The sequence below is a fragment of the Delphinapterus leucas genome, chromosome 11 (genome assembly GCF_059928025.1).
Source record: "Delphinapterus leucas isolate spDelLeu-1000000601 "Yukka" chromosome 11, BTC_Dleu_Yukka2, whole genome shotgun sequence".
Classification (NCBI taxonomy): domain Eukaryota; kingdom Metazoa; phylum Chordata; class Mammalia; order Artiodactyla; family Monodontidae; genus Delphinapterus; species Delphinapterus leucas.
The window spans coordinates 95,694,273-95,710,940 of NC_143139.1; the positions used below are offsets into that span (position 1 = coordinate 95,694,273).

The window sequence follows — 16,668 nt, forward strand, 5'->3', positions numbered from 1 at the left end:
AGAGGGGCTGCTGAGTGCGGGTAGTGGCTGGCAGACCCTGTAACGTCTGAATGGGGTGGGGAAGAGGGCCTGGGACCATCACTAGTCCGCCTCACTGTGCCGTTACCACCACCATGATGCTGCGCACAGCAGGGATGACTGGGGCGGGAGGCAAGCCTGGCATGGCCAGAAGTACAGTCTGCAGGTCGCGGTGGAATGAGGAGCCAGAAGAGGCCATACATCTTCCATGCGAGGTGAAATCTGAAACCAGCACCTTGTGTAGTGCCACCCAGAGTCCCCACCTGATCAGCCCCTGGCCCCAGGTCCATATTACAACTACTTGACTAAAGAATAGCTTTATTGGTGACCCGAAGGAACCAAGGTCACTCCCAGGCAGTGTCAGCCTGTAAGGCCTTCTCCGGGCAGGAAAGTCGATCACATAATTCATGGGACTTCCCGACAAGAGGTCAGAGCTCCACTCCTAATTTTAAGAAAATTCCAAATCCTGATTTCAGAGTCAGTAAAAAGAAGGTCAGAGGCTAGAATCCTGACAAGTATCGGTGCCTCTGCCTATGGGGGCTGAGGAGGCTGGCCGAGTTGTTCAGCAACATCCATGGGGCTGAACAGATGAGGTAGTGGCCAGAGGCCACAGGAAGTCTCCCCAAGTTTCCAAGAGACTTCACACTTGTGCAGGGCGTAGAACCCGGCCCTGAGATTGCACTTTGGGTCTGACGGGTAGCAGAAGACCCCACCTACTGGCCCTCAGCACGTGGAACCTCCGTGGTCTGGGCTCAGTGGTGCTGCCACAGCCTGTCACACGGGCGTCCCCAGCTTCCTGATAGGATACAGGTACCACATCACCACCCCGGAAGGGTTGATGATCAATGTGAAGTTGGTTTTATCCCGGAGGCCACTGATGATGTCACCCGTGTAGACGTTCTGGGCCTGCAGGGGGGAGGACAGCACTATGCCACCCTAAGAATGTCTGCACAGGGACAAACCCCCACCGCCCCCCACTCCAGGGGATGTAAGAGCCTGCACTTTGGCCTGTGTTGAGTCTGCAGTATGCCCTACAGAAGTGGGAGCCTGAGTCCCCATGACTTCCCCTCTGGCAAAGCCAACAGATGCCCAAGTACTGGCAGTGGTGAGGGGCCAGCCCACCAAGAACCTGAGAAATGTGCCAGCAAGACTGAAGAGGGGAAACACGCAGCCTCGGGGGCTGACGGGACTCATTTACACACGGTAGTTCGTTTATGTAGCTTGAAAACACCAGTGCAGAGCACAGCACCAGCCAGAGGACCCAAGGCCCACGGCTTAGGGGACGGTGTGTGAGTGAAGGGGCCCCCGTGTGAGTAGGACCCAGCAACACCCTCAGGGAAACCCAAAGCGCTGCAGGTAGCAGGACACTCACCTCATACACCTTGGAGCTGGTGAAGTTCAGCCGGGCAAGGGAGGTCCGGTAGGGATACGGCATATCTGTCCTGCGGCTGAAGAAGACTATAGCACTGGCCTCACTGGCCAGGGGCCGCACGTACACTTCAATGTGGGATTTCTCCTGGCGCAGAACATGGCTACTGGCTGGGGTCCCTGCTCAGCAGGCCCTGAAGCTCCCTTCCCAACCCGCCCTTGAGCTCTGGGTCTCGCCAGCCCACAGTTCCGTGTCAGGCAGAAGCTTGGAGGGGAAACCACAGCCCTCCAGCACGCAACTCGTCTAACTCCACCTTCCTTCCTTCCTTCCCTGACTCAGCAGACGCTCCCCGACACTTACTCTGTGCCAGGCCCCACGCCAGGACACAGATAAATGCTGCATGAGGTCCCGCCTCAGAGAGCTTACAGGATAACAGGAGAGACAGACGTGGACAGCCCCTGGCACTGGACTGGAGGGCACCGTCCAGTTAGAACGATGAGCTCTGCCCTGAGCAGCCAGGAGGGTGAAGCCACAGCCTCCAGAAGGCCCCTGGGCCTGGCTCCACCATCCGCCCCTCTGGCAGGATTAGTTATCGCCTCTGGGCATCACCAGTTCAGCAGGTGCTTTCTATATTGGTGTAGATTTACTAGAGAGGCAAGGATCTGGGCAACGAGCACAAGCTTTGAGGTGCCACTACCGGCATCTCGTCCTGTTGTGCCGCTTACCAACGGTGTGGCCTTGGTATAAAGTTACTGAGACTCTTCAAGTCTAAGTTTCCTCATTTGTAAAACGGGGAAGGAGCATCGACCTTCTGAGAAAATGTATCTAGAATGTCTAGCACACAGTAGGTGCTCAACAGCTAGTCTACACTAGTACTAGTAGTAGCTGTACTCCATGGCTCAAACAACTCCTAAACTCTGAGGGCAAGCCCTACTTCTCTGCCAGCCATCATAGACTTGTGTAGAAGTTTTGTAGTTCCAAACCGAGGGGCCACACTGATCCCGTGTGCATGTGTGGTGATGGCTCCCTTCCCCAAATCCCACGAGCTGTCCTGCTCTGGCCCTGCTCTTACCCAGGCAAGTGAGGGACAGTCGAAGCAGCTCCCAGTAGAGACTTCGACTGAATGCAACTAGGAGGGATTGAGTGGATTTCAGAGGCCCAGTCCCGACCCCTGAACCTCTGGCCTGCAGACTTGTTTCCAGGGGAGCCCAGTCTCTCAGCCTCCCTTCCTTGCTCCCACACCCCCAGTACCTTGAGAATCCTGTGTCCTTGGATGCCTAAGGGGTCCTGGTTGATTTTGATCATGAGTGGATTCTGCAGAATGTCCATGTTCTGGGCGGAGATGGTACGCAGGTCCGTGGACATGAAGAGGGGGGCCGCCAGCACCGTCCACAGGGCCATCTGGGCCCGGGCTTGCTCGAAGCTGAGGCCAAAGTTCCCAATGAGCAACTGGGGGCAGAAAAGAGGATTGCTCAGCTCTGCCCTCTTCAGGGCGGTGGGCGTGGGGACCAACCCTAAACTTGTAGCAAAAGAAGACAGAGATGGGGGAGGACGGCCAGGTGTGGGCCCTGGTTCTACAAACACCATTCCCCAGCAGCGTGGCCTTGGGGTGGGTCAAGTCACTTTTCAGAGCCTCAGGTTTTTTCTTCCATCAAGAATATGGGGGTGATAATATGCTCTGACCATGTCACAGGTTGTTCAGAGGATCCAATGGATCCTGTTGCCAAAAGCGTTTATAAACTGGAATATGCAAGTCAAGAAATACAGCCAGGATGGTAGTAAACCAGACCTGGACAGAGTCTCTGCTCCTGCCACTAGCCACCCACCTGCCCTAACGACAGCTGACTACACCAACGGGCACTCCTGTCCTCAGGGCAACCAGTACACCAACAGGACACAAACGATTACTGCTAACTCAACACTCTTGTGTACTTAGTGACACCAATTTAACTAAGCACTGTATATGTGCCAAACCATGCCAAGCATTTAAAGGGTCATCCTTCTGGGGACTTCCCTGGTGGTCCAGCAGTTAGGACTCCTCGCTCCCACTGCAGGGGGAGTGGGTTTGATCCCTGGTCAGGGAACTAAGATCCCGCATGCCATGTGGCATGGCCAAAAAATAAAATAAAATAATTTTTAAAAAAGGACTTGGCCCTGGGCCTGGTGCCTAATAGGTCAATGAAGGTCAGCTCCCCTCCAGCCCCAGGGAGCTGAGTCCTGTTTGCAACATCAGCCATGTGCTGGCCTAAAAAAAAAATAAAACAAAAATAAAGGGTCATCCTTTTAACCCTCAAAACAACCCTACATATATAGCAGCTACTATTATTATTTCCATTTTCCAATTGACAAAGCTGGGTCACAGAAAAAGTTAAGTCACGTGCCCAAGGTAAGTGGCAGAGCTGGAGCTGGAACTCTAAAGCAGGTCAATTTCTGTTTCTCCAGGCACCTCTCCATCTGGCCTAGTATTTGTAATTATTATAATCATCACTGACGGTAAATACTCGTTGACTAAAGAGATAGCTATAAAACTGTAAGATAAATTGCAAAGAAATTTAAGTGATCAGGGCTATGAGTGAGGTAGGTATGAGAGGCCAGTTCTGCCTGTGGAGGGTAACACTACAGAGCATTGAGAGAGGGGTCAGAGGCAGACCTGGCAAAGAGTCTAGGGAAGGGTGGCAAGAGAGTGTGGACTATCTGTGATCTTCACCCTATGGAGGAATAATGTCTTACACAAGAGTCCCTACAGATCAAGTTTCAAGACACATCAGAACCGCCTGGGAAGACTTAACAATGGGCATTCCCAGGCCCTCTCTGAACATTCTGATCCAAGAGGTGGGGTGGGGCCCTGGGAACAGAATTGTAAGCGCCCAAGACAAGTCCAGCACGGCTGGTTCAAGGACACATTTCTGATATGCTGATCTAGAACCTGGCAATGAGCGTCCAGGAAGACAGCATAGGGCAGTGGGCCCTGGGTCATCCCTCTCCATGCTGGTACCATGTCTGGGTCGTTCCAGTGCCCAGGGCCTGCCACCGGCTGCAGAATGTCCTGGTGGGTCACAAACCAGTCCAGGATGGAGAGCACGCTGCTCCAGGAGTCCTGGATGTCGCCATAGTTGCGCCAGAGGTTGCAGATGTCCGCCAGCAGGGTGTAGTTCACCTGGATTTGGGGGGAAGGCAGAGTCCAACACCAGAGTCATACTCTAATGCCTGGAGCCCTGCACAGGGGCTGGGGAGCCTCAGCAGGAGACACAGAGGGTAGGGAAGGGGGAAGAGAACACACCTTGAGCGTGTTCAGGATAAGGAAGGCCTCGGAGGGAGTGGCCCTGCTCTGGGGCTGCCCGGCCTCCCCTCCATGCGCGCTGGTGCCAGGAGCCGACCCCTCCCTCTCACGCCAGCTGGGGCCAAGCCCCGGGTATGGACCCAGGCTGGCGTACCATAACCTTCCCTACCACACCCCCACCCCCGTGTTCTCTCAGTGAGTCCCACCCTCTGCCAGGGTTCTCCCTCAGGTCTGCAAGTCTGATTCCACCCTTTCTAGCACCCTACATGCCGAAGGGTCCCTGGTGAGAGGCCCACAAGGCCTTTCAGAGGCCAGGCCCCACCTGCCTGGCCTCACCAGCCTTCTGGATCTCCTAGCCCACTCGGCAAAACCCAGGATTCTGACTGCTTGTTGGGTGCTGTGTCAGCACATAACATATGGTTCCCATGTCTTGGATACCCATCCCTTCAGCCCACCTGACAAGTGTCTCCTCTAAGACCCTGGGCTAGCTCAGGCCCCCTCAGGTACTTATGACCCTTTCCTAGACCTACAAATCAGCATGTGAGCAACTATGATGAGAGGAGCCCTGACTGCATAGAAGGCAAGGAGGCCTGGGTATGAGGAGCATTGCCAGGTGGGTGCACAGAATGGCTTACCTTTGGGGGGAGGCCCCCTTCATAGGCTGGCCAACTGCAGGAGAAGGCGATGGGGCGGCCTGTGGCATTCAGGGCAGCAGCCATCTTGGGGTACCCTGGAGAAGTCCAACCCTCACATTTTAGGATGAAGAGACACAAGATGAAATCTGGGGCCTCAGCCCAAACCTCCCACCAAATGGGAGGAAACTACGGTTCAAGGAGGTGCTTCCCCTGTACCCAGAGCTGCAAACACTTCCCAGGTAGGGGCATGGTACCAACCCATCTTTAGGGAGCCTGGGAGCCAAGATCCCCCTAGGCCCTGGGTGAGGGGAATTGGGAAATGCTACCCCCTAGGGGCCATACAGACAGATGGGCACTGTGGGGCCTTCCATGGCCACCCCTCCCTGTCTACCTAATGGCCCCCAGCCAGCTGTGGGACCCACCCTCGGCCCGTTCCTCGGGGGTTGAGAAGCAGCCATCCAGCTTCAGCATGTCCACCTTCCACTTGGCGAAGGTCTGAGCATCCTGGACCACCTTGTCTAGCGTGGTGCCTGGGTAACCCATGCAGGTGAAGTTGCCCATGTCTGCGTAGATGCCCAGTTTCAGGCCCAGGGAATGAGCCTGTGGGGGGTTGACAACACACTGGGCTCAGGCAGGACCTCAAGGAGCCGCCTCCCAGGCACATCTGACCAGGCCCCATTAAAACCTTCAATGATGGGACTTCCCTGGTGATGCAATGGTTAAGAATCTGCCTGCCAATGCAGGGGACACAGGTTCGAGCCCTGGTCCAGGAAGATCCCACATGCCACGGAGCAACTAAGCCCATGCGCCACAACTACTGAGCCCGCATGACACAACTACTGAAGCTCATGAGCCTAGAGCCCGTGCTCTGCAACAAGAGAAGCCACCACGATGAGAAGTCTGCACACCCAACAAAGAGTAGCCCCCGCTCACTACAACTAGAGAAAGCCTGCTCACAGCAACGAAGACCCAATGCAGCCAAAAATAAATAAATTAATTTTAAAGATATAATAAATAAATAAATAAATAAAAACCTTCAATGACTTCCTAAAGCCCAAAGGAAGGGGTCTCAGCTTGCTGGCCTGGCCTCTGCCAACCATGATACTTCCCCTCCCTCCAACACACACACCTTGCATGGGCTGTTTCTGGCCTCTAGGCATTTGCTTCTGCCATTCCCTCTGCCTTGAATGCCATCTCTCCAGTATCAGCTCAAGAATTGCTTCCTCCGGAGAACCTTCCTGAAATCCCAGGCTGAATAAGATGTCCTTCCTTGCTCTCACCCACTACAGTGGGTCAAAACTACCTGTCCATGTATCTATTTCCTCCACCAGACTGTGAGTTCTCAAGCAGGGATTACAGAAGTGAGCCCTAAGTAGGATGGGGTGGAAAGAGCGGTCTGGCCCACAGGCCAAGGGGCAGGGCTGGGGTGGGGCTCACGTAGTCAGCCAGGAAGGCCATGCCGTTGGGGAAGCGCTTGGGATCAGGCACCAGGTTGCCTTTGGCATCACGTCCACCAATCCAGCAGTCATCGATGTTAAGGTATTCGTAGCCCAGGTCCCGCCATCCATCCTGCGCCAGCCGGTCAGCCATCTCCATGAAGAGCCGCTCACTGGCGAGGGGTAGGGGACAGGGCTGCTCAGTGGCCCAGCACGGGCCTAACCTTAACCCCACCCCCCTTCCTCAGAGCTTTTCAAACTTCTTAGATGCTCTGAGTGTGAATCCAGCCTACAAGTACCATGGCCTTGCTGTCAGCTGAGGACTAAGCCAGGTAACAAGTGTGAGGGGTACCAAGGATTATGTCATGAGCCATGAGCAGGGTGGAGCAAGAGGAGTGACGGGGCCCCCAAGCCAAGAAGCAGAACCGGGCCAGTGGGAAGCACGCGGGGTCCGGCCTGGCCCTTAACTGTTACCTCCTTTCCATCATCTCAGTGGCTGCGTCCACCACAGGGTCCCTGCCCCACAGGCCTGAGGTCACCACAGAGGCCCCAAGCTGGTCATGAAGCTGAGTGTCAGAGGTCTCAGAAGTCACCTCTGGTTGCTTTCTCTCTGGGATGGGGGGCTCTAACCCTGCCCTCTTTCCTAGCTGACCCCCACTCGCTGCTCCGACTCTGTGAGGGCCCTAGGCAAGCCTGTTGGGTGGTGCCGACCTTACTCACCTGATGCAGTTCTTTGGGTCCTCGTTACAGTCAGTGTTGCAGCGGAAGCGTTCCCAGGCCAGCCAGCCCATGGGTGGCTTCCGCAGGAGCCCGTTCTCCAGAACCAGCACCTGGGCCACCAAGGCCAGCAAGAGCACTGCAGGGGGTTGGAAGGATAACTGTGAGTGGCTCCTATAGCTCCAGCCCTCACCCCACCCCATCCACATGCTGCCCAGCCCTGCAGAGGCTGCTGGCCTGCACATTAGGGGAACTAGACTCTCGTGCTTAAGGTGGAATGGGCTCTTCCTGCAACTCCTGGCTCCAGGAGTGCTGTGAGTGGGCGGACGGTGCCTGGGGTGGGGCAACGTGTTTGAGGCCCGGATTCCCACTTTGCTGTTACCACAGCAGTGCTGGAATTATCAAAAACTAACACCCTGAGGTCATATCCCTTCTACACCCTGACCAGCTCCCCCCACTCCATTCACACAGAACCTGACAGTACAGTGTAGCCAGACTCCAGGTCTCCTGAGTCCCATCCAGGGCTCTTTGTTCTCCACAGACACCCAAGAGGCTTCAGAAGGGCTTAAGAGGCCAGCCGGTTGGACCTGCACCCAGCCAGCTCACTTTCCCTCTAGGGCCTCAGTTTCTTTATCTGCAAGATGGAATCACTGTACTGACTTTACAGGGCTGTTCTTATTACATGTTGATGTTAATAAGATAGGGCCTCTGTGCTTTGGGGTAGAGGGGGTGCGCAAGGAAGAGGCCTCTTTGGAAGGGAACTGATTCCTAGGTGGGGAGCACCTCCTCCTTTCCTGGCCCACTTCCAAGAATGAGAGGAACATGTCTCCCCACATACCCACATCAGGGAAGGAGGCCCAGATGCCACAGGACTGGAACTTCCTCCAGGTAGCTCCCACCCCCAACTGGTCACCTACCCTCCCAAAGCCACCCCCATCCGTGTAGGTACCTGTCTTCAGCAACATCGCTCTGGACTCAGCGTCTCAGGACCTGACCAGATCTGCTCTGCTTTTACCAGCTCTATATGTTGGGCTCTGGAAGCTAAGAAACGTTAGAAAAGCACTGGCGTCACCACTGCCTGGCTAGCCCTGCCGCCCTTAACCTTGGGTGTGGATCCCACACTGGGTCCCCAAGCCCTCTCACCGCTCCCCCCCTCTACCCCAGCCATCACTTCCCCGAGCCTGGGTTCTTCCGGAGGAAATACTAAACAAGGTATCTTGGACGTTAGACCGCACCCCTTCTGCACTGCTGGGAACCCCGAGCGCCCAAGGGCGGCCCTCTGCCAGACTGGGGTCAGAGAGAGGCAGCGACAGGCTCGAGGACGCCCAGGAAGAACGGAAGCGGCGGGCCGGGACCAGGCTCCGTAATCCCTCCAGGTCCGTCCCCAAAGACCGCAGGTCCAGCGGCCCAGCACGGGGACCCTAACCAGAGTCGTCCACATTTGACACTCACCCCTTCCACGCCGCCTGCTTCGGTCTCCGGAAGCAGCCACCACCGCAGTCACCTGATTCGCTTCCGGCGTTCCAGAGGGGCGGGGCCTCACTGCGCCTAACCTCCCCCGGAGGACCTAACAGAATCCCCCTAGCAACGTCCTGCCCCGCCCTCTACCGGCCCAGTAAGCCCTCGGAACCTCCCCAAGCCCCACCTCCTTCGATCTCCGGCTCTGCGCGCCCCCGAGGCAGGCACGAGCCAACCGCGGCTTCACGTGAAGCTAGTCCTTTCACCTCTGCTGGGTTCCCTGAAGGCGAGGATCGTGCACTGTAGATGATGCTCAGTAAAGAGCTGTGGCGTGAATACCTGCTGGGGGCTTTTTTAAGAAAAATGGGAGAATGCCCTGAAGCAGGGCCCGTAGTAAGCCGCTCAAAAACAGTAGTGGCACCAGGAGGAGGATGGGTGGGAGAAAGCAAACCAGGTGGAGGACACAGTTCCTTCAAAGCCAGGAGACTCTCCTTCCTTACGTGACACTTGGACCACCCATTATTCTTATCCAGGCACTTTGCATATTCCTTCCTCTCTCATTCATCAAATACTTATTGAGCAACCGCTAGGTACCAAGCACTTTATTCTTGGCACCTTCACTTGGATGATCACTGGGCATCTCAAACATAACTGGCCCCAGACACCTGCCACTTCCATGTCTCAGGTAATGGCAACTCTCCTTCCAGGTGCTCAGGCCAAAACGCTGGAGTCCTCCTTGCCTCTTCTTTCCCTCACTCCCTACATCCAACCTCTCTGCAAACCTTGCACTGTCTACCTTCAAAACCCATCCTGAATCTGGCCACCTCTCTCTATTCTCCCAGCCCCCATCACATCTTGCCTGTATTACTCCAGCAGCCTCCTCACCGGTCTGCTTCCACCCACATTTATTCTCTCCTTAGCAGCCAGAGAAATCCTTTAAAACAGGGGTCCTCAACCTTCGGGCCGCGGACCGGTATCGGTCTACGGGCTGTTAGGAACCAGGACGCACAGCAGGAGGTGAGCGGCGGGCAAGCATGTGAGGCTTCATCTGCCGCTCCCCGCTCCCCGTCGCTCGCATCACCGCCTGACCAGCCCCCCACCGACCCCGCTCCCCACTTCCGTGGATAAATTGTCTTCCACGAAATTGGTCCCTGGTGACAAAAAGGTTGGGGACCGCTGCTTTAAAACATAGCTCAAGACCGTGTTCATTTCAGCCTGGAGTAACAGCCCTCACAGGTTTACAGAGCCCCAGGCCACACATTCTGACCCCGCCTCCTGCTGCTCCTCCCTGCCCCGCCCCCCCTTGCAGTTCCTCAAACACAACAGGCCTCTGGGCCGTTGCACTAGCTGTTCCATCTGCCTGGAATACTCTTCCTCCAGATTTTCGCACGACTGGCTCCCTCGTTTCCTTCAAGTATTTCCCAAATGTCACCTTCTCAGTGAGCCCTACCTTGACCATTCTTTTGAAAATTGCAACAGCCCTACTGCCCCAACTCCCAGTCTCCTTGCCCCGGTCTATATTTTCCACAAAATTTATTGCCTTCTAACACATTTATTATGCTTGCTATTACTTTTTAAAAATTTATTTATTTTATTTTTCGGCTGCCTTGGGTCTTCCTTGCTGTGGGCGGGCTTTCTCTAGTTGTGTCGAGTGGGGGCTACTCTTCATTGTGGTGCACGGGCTTCTCATTTCGGTGGCTTCTCTTGCTGCAGAGCATGGGCTCTAGGCGCGCAGGCTTCAATAGTTGTGGCTCGCAGGCTCAGTAGTTGTGGCACACTGGCTTAGTTGCTCTGCGGCATGTGGGATCTTCCCCGACCAGGACTCAAACCCATGTCCCCTGCATTGGCAGGTGGATTCTTAACCACTGCGCCACCAGGGAAGCCCATGGTTTCTATTATTAACTGAATAAAAGTTAATGGGGGAGACATAATAAACAGGAAATAAAAGCATGAGTGTAGGGAAGCTTTTCTTATAAGTGGTTAGTGCTATAAGGAAAATACAACCCAGGGATGTGACAGAGACCTGCAGGTAGGCTACTTTCTCAAGGCCAGGGAGGGGACATTTGAGCTGAGACCTAAACGGTGTGAAGGAGCCCTGAGGAGTTAGAGCCGAGGGGCAGGCTTGAGAAGGAAGCGCATTCTAGGCTGCAGGAACTGCAAGGGCAGAACTCTGACGTGGGGACCAGCAAATTCATGGGCAGGTGTTCTGAGCTCACCGGCTTCCAGGGCTGCTGGGAAACCCTAGCCTCCTGCGTTTGGTTGTGCACTCCTGCAACCTTCACTGCAGGCCTAGCTGTCGACTGACTCCAGGCAGAGTCTGGGCGCTGAAGTTGCGTTTCAGGCCGGCGGGAGTGGCGGAAGCAGAAATGGATAATCCCCAGAAGCAGAGGTCCGAGCGACGCCAGGTGCCGGGTTGGGTGGCTGGGAAGCTGGGCCGGGCCTCGCGGGCTGGATAGGAGCCCGCCCAGAGGAGGCGTCTGAGCCGAGGCCGTCCCAGGCTTGGCTCTGCGGGAGAAGTGGGCCGGGCGGGGAGAGGGGGACTGGAGGGGGAAGGGAAGGTCTCCGAGTTCTCTGGGAGGTGGACTGGGTCCAAGGCCCCCGGACGGCCTGAGGTGGGACTCTGCGTTCGAGGCCTCCCGCCACTGACCAGCACTGTGGCTCAGGCGGGTCACGGCCTGTCGGGCCTCAGTTTCCCTCGGGCATGGATCGCGGGGCGGCTTCGCGGATCGCGAGGCCTAGTGAGTCGTGGGCGGGGAGGGGCGGGGGCGGTAACTCGAGCCGCCCAAGCGGGGTCTTTCGGCTCCCGTGGCCAAGTTAGCGGCCCGGGCGGAGGCGTGGGGTCCCGAGCCGGAATCGCCCCTGGCCGCGGCCGCAACCCACCCCGCGGGTCGTCCTCTTGGGCTTCGGGGGCGCGGAGGTGAGAGCGGGCCCGGCGGGCTCGGGAGGCGGCGGCCTCCGGGAGGGCGTGGCCCGCGGGGACGTGGCGGGACAGCTCCGTGCGCGATGGGGAAACCGAGGCGGCCGCCGCACCCGGAGTCTGCGGCGCTCGCCGGGGAGTTCCCGGTGAGGCGACCCTGTTTCAGGGCGACAGCGGGTTAGGGGCTCCCAGCGGCGGCCACCGGCCAGGGAGTCCCACGCCCCAGCCCGCCGCTCCTCTAACAAAAGAATTCAGAAAAACGCGGTGCACCGGCTTCCCGCCGGGGTTGAAGTCCGGGCCTCGCATCCCTGGAGTGGGGAGGTGGGTGGAAGACGCCTGTCCCCGTGAGGGGGTGCGGAGACAGTTCGGTGGGCTCCGGATCCCCTCTCCGCGCCCCGGAGCTGAGGCCACTCCTCGAGGAAACATCTGTGTTCTCCTCCCACCCCACCCCCGCTTCTCCTCGACCACCATCGGAGAATGGCCCTTCCCCATCTCAGGACCCTGCTTGCTTCTCTCCATAGCCCTTGTCAAGACCGGTCCTTACGTTATTTATTATTTAATTAATTTAAAAATTCACTAATTATTATTTATTTTTGTCTTTTTTTTTACAGCGTGTCTCCCCCGCTGAAATGTAGGCTCCAGGAGGGAGGGACTTTGTTTTGTCCACTGTTGTAGTCACAGTTATTTTAACAAATAGTTTCGGAGGGCCTTCCCAAGCCCTGCAAGGGGCTGGATATTGGGGGTTACACTGGGAGACATTCTGGGGCTGGGGACAGCGGTGTAAACACAAAGGAAATCATCGCGGGATGAAAACAGAAGTGAGGGGGTTGCTGGTTGGGTCACCTTAGATCAGAGCACCTTCGTGATCAGTACCACCTTAGACATAGTGATCAGGACAGGCCTCTCAGATTAGCTTACTTGAAGACCACAAATAAACTGTGACAAGTGCTAGAAGGGAAAAGCAAGAAGCCATGAGGGCATTTAACTCTGATCTAGCATTAGAGGGCAGGGCAGTGAGGTCTGAACAGTGATGGTCAGGACAATGGGACTCAGCTCCTTAAATTGCCCGTAAGTTCAGGGCCTGGGTGGTCCCGTGGTGGTTGGGGGGGGCGATTATCAGGGGTCAGGGAAGGCTTCCTGGAGGAGGTGGTGGTTTCATTTGGCCCCAAAGCCTGAGTAGGAGTTTTCATCCTTTAGGATGGGTTGACTGGCTTTGAGAATTCTTTTGCAGGTGTCCCAGAAACCACGTGGTCAAAGGGCTGAGCCGTGTGGCCAGACAAGAGAGGCCCCTGCCTTTGCCCAGTGAGCTCTGCTGGTAAGTGGGTCATTGCCAAGACTTGCCCCCAAAGGGTGGGAGGGAATCAGGAGACCAAGCTCCGCTTCTCACTGGCCGTGTGACCGTGGGCAGTTCACCTTCACTGTCCTGACCTCAGTTTTCTGTGAGTCAGGAGGACAGTTGGATGAGATGCCACTTGTGACCTGTGGGGCACCAACGTTCAGTGGTTGAGGTTGATCCTACTCAGCCGTGCCCTGTGTTTGTACTTCGCTCTTATTTACTGAGCTGGTCCCTGTCTGAACCCACAATGATGGAGGAATGAGGCAGGCCTGCCCCACCCCACCCCAGCCCTATCTGGCCCTGAAGGCTACTAAAGGACAGCTGTGCCATTAACAAATGAGAGGCCAGCAGGGGTCCACAGGGCTCACAGAAACCCTGGATGTTTGGCTTCAGGGTTGGAGCTAAGGGGCCCTCAGATTAGGGGATGGTTTAAGCACAATGGTTTTTATGAGTTTGGGGTCCATTTCAGCTCAGCTGATGCCTTTTCCTTTGGGTTTTAAACAGCTCTGTCAAAGCCCTGCCATACCTCCTGGTCTGATACAATCACATTATCCTTTTCTCTGAGTCCTCTGATGTCCAGTTTTTTGCATGATCCTCACAATAGCCCTTTGAGAGAAAAGGCAGGGGAGACTAGTCCATTTCACAGATGAAGACACCGAGAGCCTCAGGGCACAGCAAGTGAGAAGAGCCCACAGCCCTGGGGCCCAGGTCTTTCCAGAGCCAGTGCTCTTTTTCCCACAGGGACACAAGGGCTGCCTCCCTCTGATCTGTGTCTACCTCTCTCACCTCACAGTTCTTATGCGAGCCATGAAGCTGAACGAGAGGAGTGTGGCCCACTACGCCCTGAGCGACTCCCCAGCAGACCACGCAGGCTTCCTGCGCACTTGGGGGGGCGCAGGGACTCCACCCACCCCCAGTGGCACTGGCCGAAGGTGCTGGTTTGTCCTTAAAGGCAACCTGCTGTTCTCCTTTGAGAGTCGAGAGGGCCGGGCCCCACTGAGCCTAGTGGTGCTGGAGGGCTGCACAGTGGAGTTGGCCGAGGCTCCCGTGCCTGAAGAGTTTGCCTTTGCCATCCGCTTCGACGCCCCTGGAGTGCGCCCACACCTGCTCGCGGCAGATGGGCCAGCTGCCCAGGAGGCCTGGGTGAAGGCACTGTCCAGGGCAAGCTTTGGCTACATGCGCCTGGTGGTGCGTGAGCTGGAGAGCCAGTTGCGTGATGCCCGCCACAGCCTGGACCTGCATCGCCACTCATCCTGGAAGGCCATTACCAGCCGCTGTAAGCCCCAGGCTTCTGACCACTGGTCTCCTGGCCTGGAGAACGGTCACTCCCTCTCCAGAGATTGCAGCCCTATGGCCTTGGTGGAAGAATGGGGCAGCAGGCCAGCAGGGCGGGGCTTGGCCGAGTGGGAGTTGCAGGGCCCTGCCAGCCTCCTCCTAGGTAGGGGGCAGAGCCCCGTGTCCCCTGAGACTTCCTGCTTCTCTACTCTACATGACTGGTATGGCCAGGAGATTATGGAGCTGAGGCGGGTGTGGCTGCAGAGTGCCCAGGGGAGCCAGCCAGAATGTGAGGAACGGGATAGGCCCTGAGCCTGGGCCCTTCGGGTTCAGCCCTTGTCCTGCTGGTCAGGACACCAGGGCCAGTGCTTTTTCAAGAGTTTAATGTTTACTGGTTTCTGAAGTTGCTGTTGGATGTGAGTTCTCCCCTTCCTATTTTTAGGCTTGCTCCAGGTTCCAAATCCACCCTCACGCCTAGAGGGGACTGAGGAATCATTAACTTTCAACCCCTTTATTTCCTGAGGGCCAGAGAGGAGAGGTGGCTTGCTCAGCAGCCACAGACCTAGGTCTCCTGACTGCCCCTCTCTTAGGGGATATTAATGAAATGGAGGAAGTGGGGAATATTACATGACCACAGGCCGCTCTGCCTTTCACCTACACACGATTCTACAGACACAATTTCCAACATGGGGAATCTTGTATAAATACCAGAAGTTGGCTGCAGTGTTGGCTTGAGGGACTGATATTGTCAGAAAAAGTGGATTTACTGTGTTATGGGGCTTTCTGGGGCCCGGCTCATCCTGAGTGATGAGAAGATTGGGCATGGGACCCCCACTCTGCAATTTGGACAGGACCCTTTGGAGGGAGAGGGCACTTGGCCAGTCAAGAGGGATTTATCCTGCTCCAAAAGTGTTAGGGCCCCATCTTCTTTCCCTGGCTGCCCTGTCAACAGATGGTGCTTGGTCATTGCCCCAAGAGGGCCAGTAGCTTTTATATGTCAGCAGAAATCCTTCCTGTACTGTGTCCTCAGCTGCCAAGTGGGAAGCTGAAGTGGGGAGGCAGTGAGGATCCCTGGGAAAGCCAGTTTCTTACTTTGGTTTTCAGTCCTGGGCCTCTAGGAGCTTGGGCACAGGCTTCCTGGCACGCTGTGATAAACTCTTCTCTCTTGGCTGGACCCCCAGAGAGATGCTCCTCATCCTGAAACCCCCTAGGAACTCGTGCACAGTCTTGCTTGGCACCCAGTGTGTGCCTGCCAAGATCCTCTTGTTCCTGCTCTCACCAGCATGGTGCCAAGCATTTGCTTTATCGATTGTTCTGAGAGGAAAAGTGGCTGGTTGGACAGAGCCAGAGGCCAGATCAGCCTGATAGCCTAGGGGTGTGGTGGCAGTGGCTGGATGGAAGATGCAGAGCCTGGTCCAGTCATCCCCCTCCTCCGATATACACAATCTCCCCCTTCTTAGCCTCTCTCCCTTATTGGGGCCTTGGACAGCCTGAGCTAGAGGCTCTGGCTCAGAGCCTCTTAAGTCCAGGAGGCTGACATGCCGTCCAGGGTCCTGGACCAGTTCCTAGGAAGCCAGGCCTGTTTCCCAAGAATAGGGGCCACCTCCCCAGCCCTGTATGGGAGCCCCACAGCCCTGATGCGCCTTGTTTGATACACAGACACTACGGGCTTTTTGTTATCTTGCTTATTGTTACAGTGCTTTTTATACGATTAAAACATTGTTTTTTTATTACTTATTTTGGCTCAAGTTTACTTTAGCAATCACCTGGATAGTTTGTGTGAAAGCCCCCATTTTTCCCCTTTTCAGATATATTTTCCATTTAGCTATACATAACATACCTTGGCATGAAATAAAATTCCAAAATCATTCAAGTAGCACAAGTAACAAATTTGTATTTTTAAATTGTTTTTAAAAATACAATAGTTTGAAGTTCAATTAAAGTGGTTTCTCATTTCAACAACACCCTGCTCTGCCACGCCCTGGCGGTCCTGGGTGCGGCAACGATGACAGAAATCTGAAGGCTTCACAAGGACAACGCCAGTCAGGGGGCCCCGCCCACCAGGCCCGGAATGAGGGCTGTACCGGGCCCTTGGCGTCATCCTCCTGACGTCACCATGTCGGGCCGCAACAGGAACTAGGCGCATTGCGCAAGTCTGTGAGCTGGACCTCTCGTCTGATCCCTAAAGCCTCGCGAGGCTTCGGGCGGCGTTCTTCCCGAGAGCGGC

General features: G+C 55.9%; 2 protein-coding genes across 5 annotated transcripts; one reads left to right on the plus strand and one right to left on the minus strand.

Annotated features, from left to right (window-relative positions):
* Positions 1-319: 319 nt before the first annotated feature.
* NAGA (alpha-N-acetylgalactosaminidase) lies at positions 320-9,007 on the minus strand. 3 transcript variants are annotated; one of them, XM_022596848.2, is made up of 10 exons: positions 8,908-9,007; positions 8,405-8,496; positions 7,459-7,594; positions 6,740-6,911; positions 5,725-5,902; positions 5,303-5,397; positions 4,383-4,544; positions 2,639-2,836; positions 1,391-1,534; positions 320-924 (listed from the first exon to the last, which is right to left on the minus strand). In XM_022596848.2, exons 2-10 carry the CDS (start codon positions 8,418-8,420, stop codon positions 793-795), a joined length of 1,233 nt encoding a protein of 410 aa, XP_022452556.1. In that variant the 5' UTR covers positions 8,421-8,496; positions 8,908-9,007; the 3' UTR covers positions 320-792. The 3 variants fall into 3 exon arrangements, with proteins under 3 accessions (XP_022452556.1, XP_089777524.1, XP_022452558.1); XM_089921398.1 differs by lacking the exon at positions 8,908-9,007 and having other exon boundaries at positions 320-944; positions 8,405-8,839; XM_022596850.3 differs by lacking the exons at positions 320-924; positions 1,391-1,534; positions 8,908-9,007 and adding an exon at positions 1,582-2,516 and having other exon boundaries at positions 8,405-8,845.
* Positions 9,008-11,445: 2,438 nt separating this feature from the next.
* On the plus strand, positions 11,446-16,542 carry PHETA2 (PH domain containing endocytic trafficking adaptor 2). 2 transcript variants are annotated; one of them, XM_089921400.1, is made up of 3 exons: positions 11,446-11,651; positions 13,062-13,145; positions 13,960-16,542. In XM_089921400.1, the coding sequence occupies exon 3, from the start codon at positions 13,965-13,967 to the stop codon at positions 14,751-14,753; it is 789 nt and encodes a 262-aa protein (XP_089777526.1). In that variant the 5' UTR covers positions 11,446-11,651; positions 13,062-13,145; positions 13,960-13,964; the 3' UTR covers positions 14,754-16,542. The 2 variants fall into 2 exon arrangements, with proteins under 2 accessions (XP_089777526.1, XP_089777525.1); XM_089921399.1 differs by lacking the exon at positions 11,446-11,651 and adding an exon at positions 11,667-12,898.
* The last annotated feature ends 126 nt before the right edge of the window (positions 16,543-16,668 follow it).

Coding starts and splice junctions, on each gene's coding strand:
- PHETA2 (XM_089921400.1), top strand. CDS start 13,965: ATGCGAGCCATGAAGCTGAACGAGAGGAGTGTGGCCCACTACGCCCTG.
- NAGA (XM_022596848.2), bottom strand. Junction 5,903..6,739: donor TGGCCTTCCTGGCTGACTAC/GTGAGCCCCACC, acceptor AACCCCCCACAG/GCTCATTCCCTGGGCCTGAA. Junction 5,398..5,724: donor CCCCGAGGAACGGGCCGAGG/GTGGGTCCCACA, acceptor GGACTTCTCCAG/GGTACCCCAAGATGGCTGCT.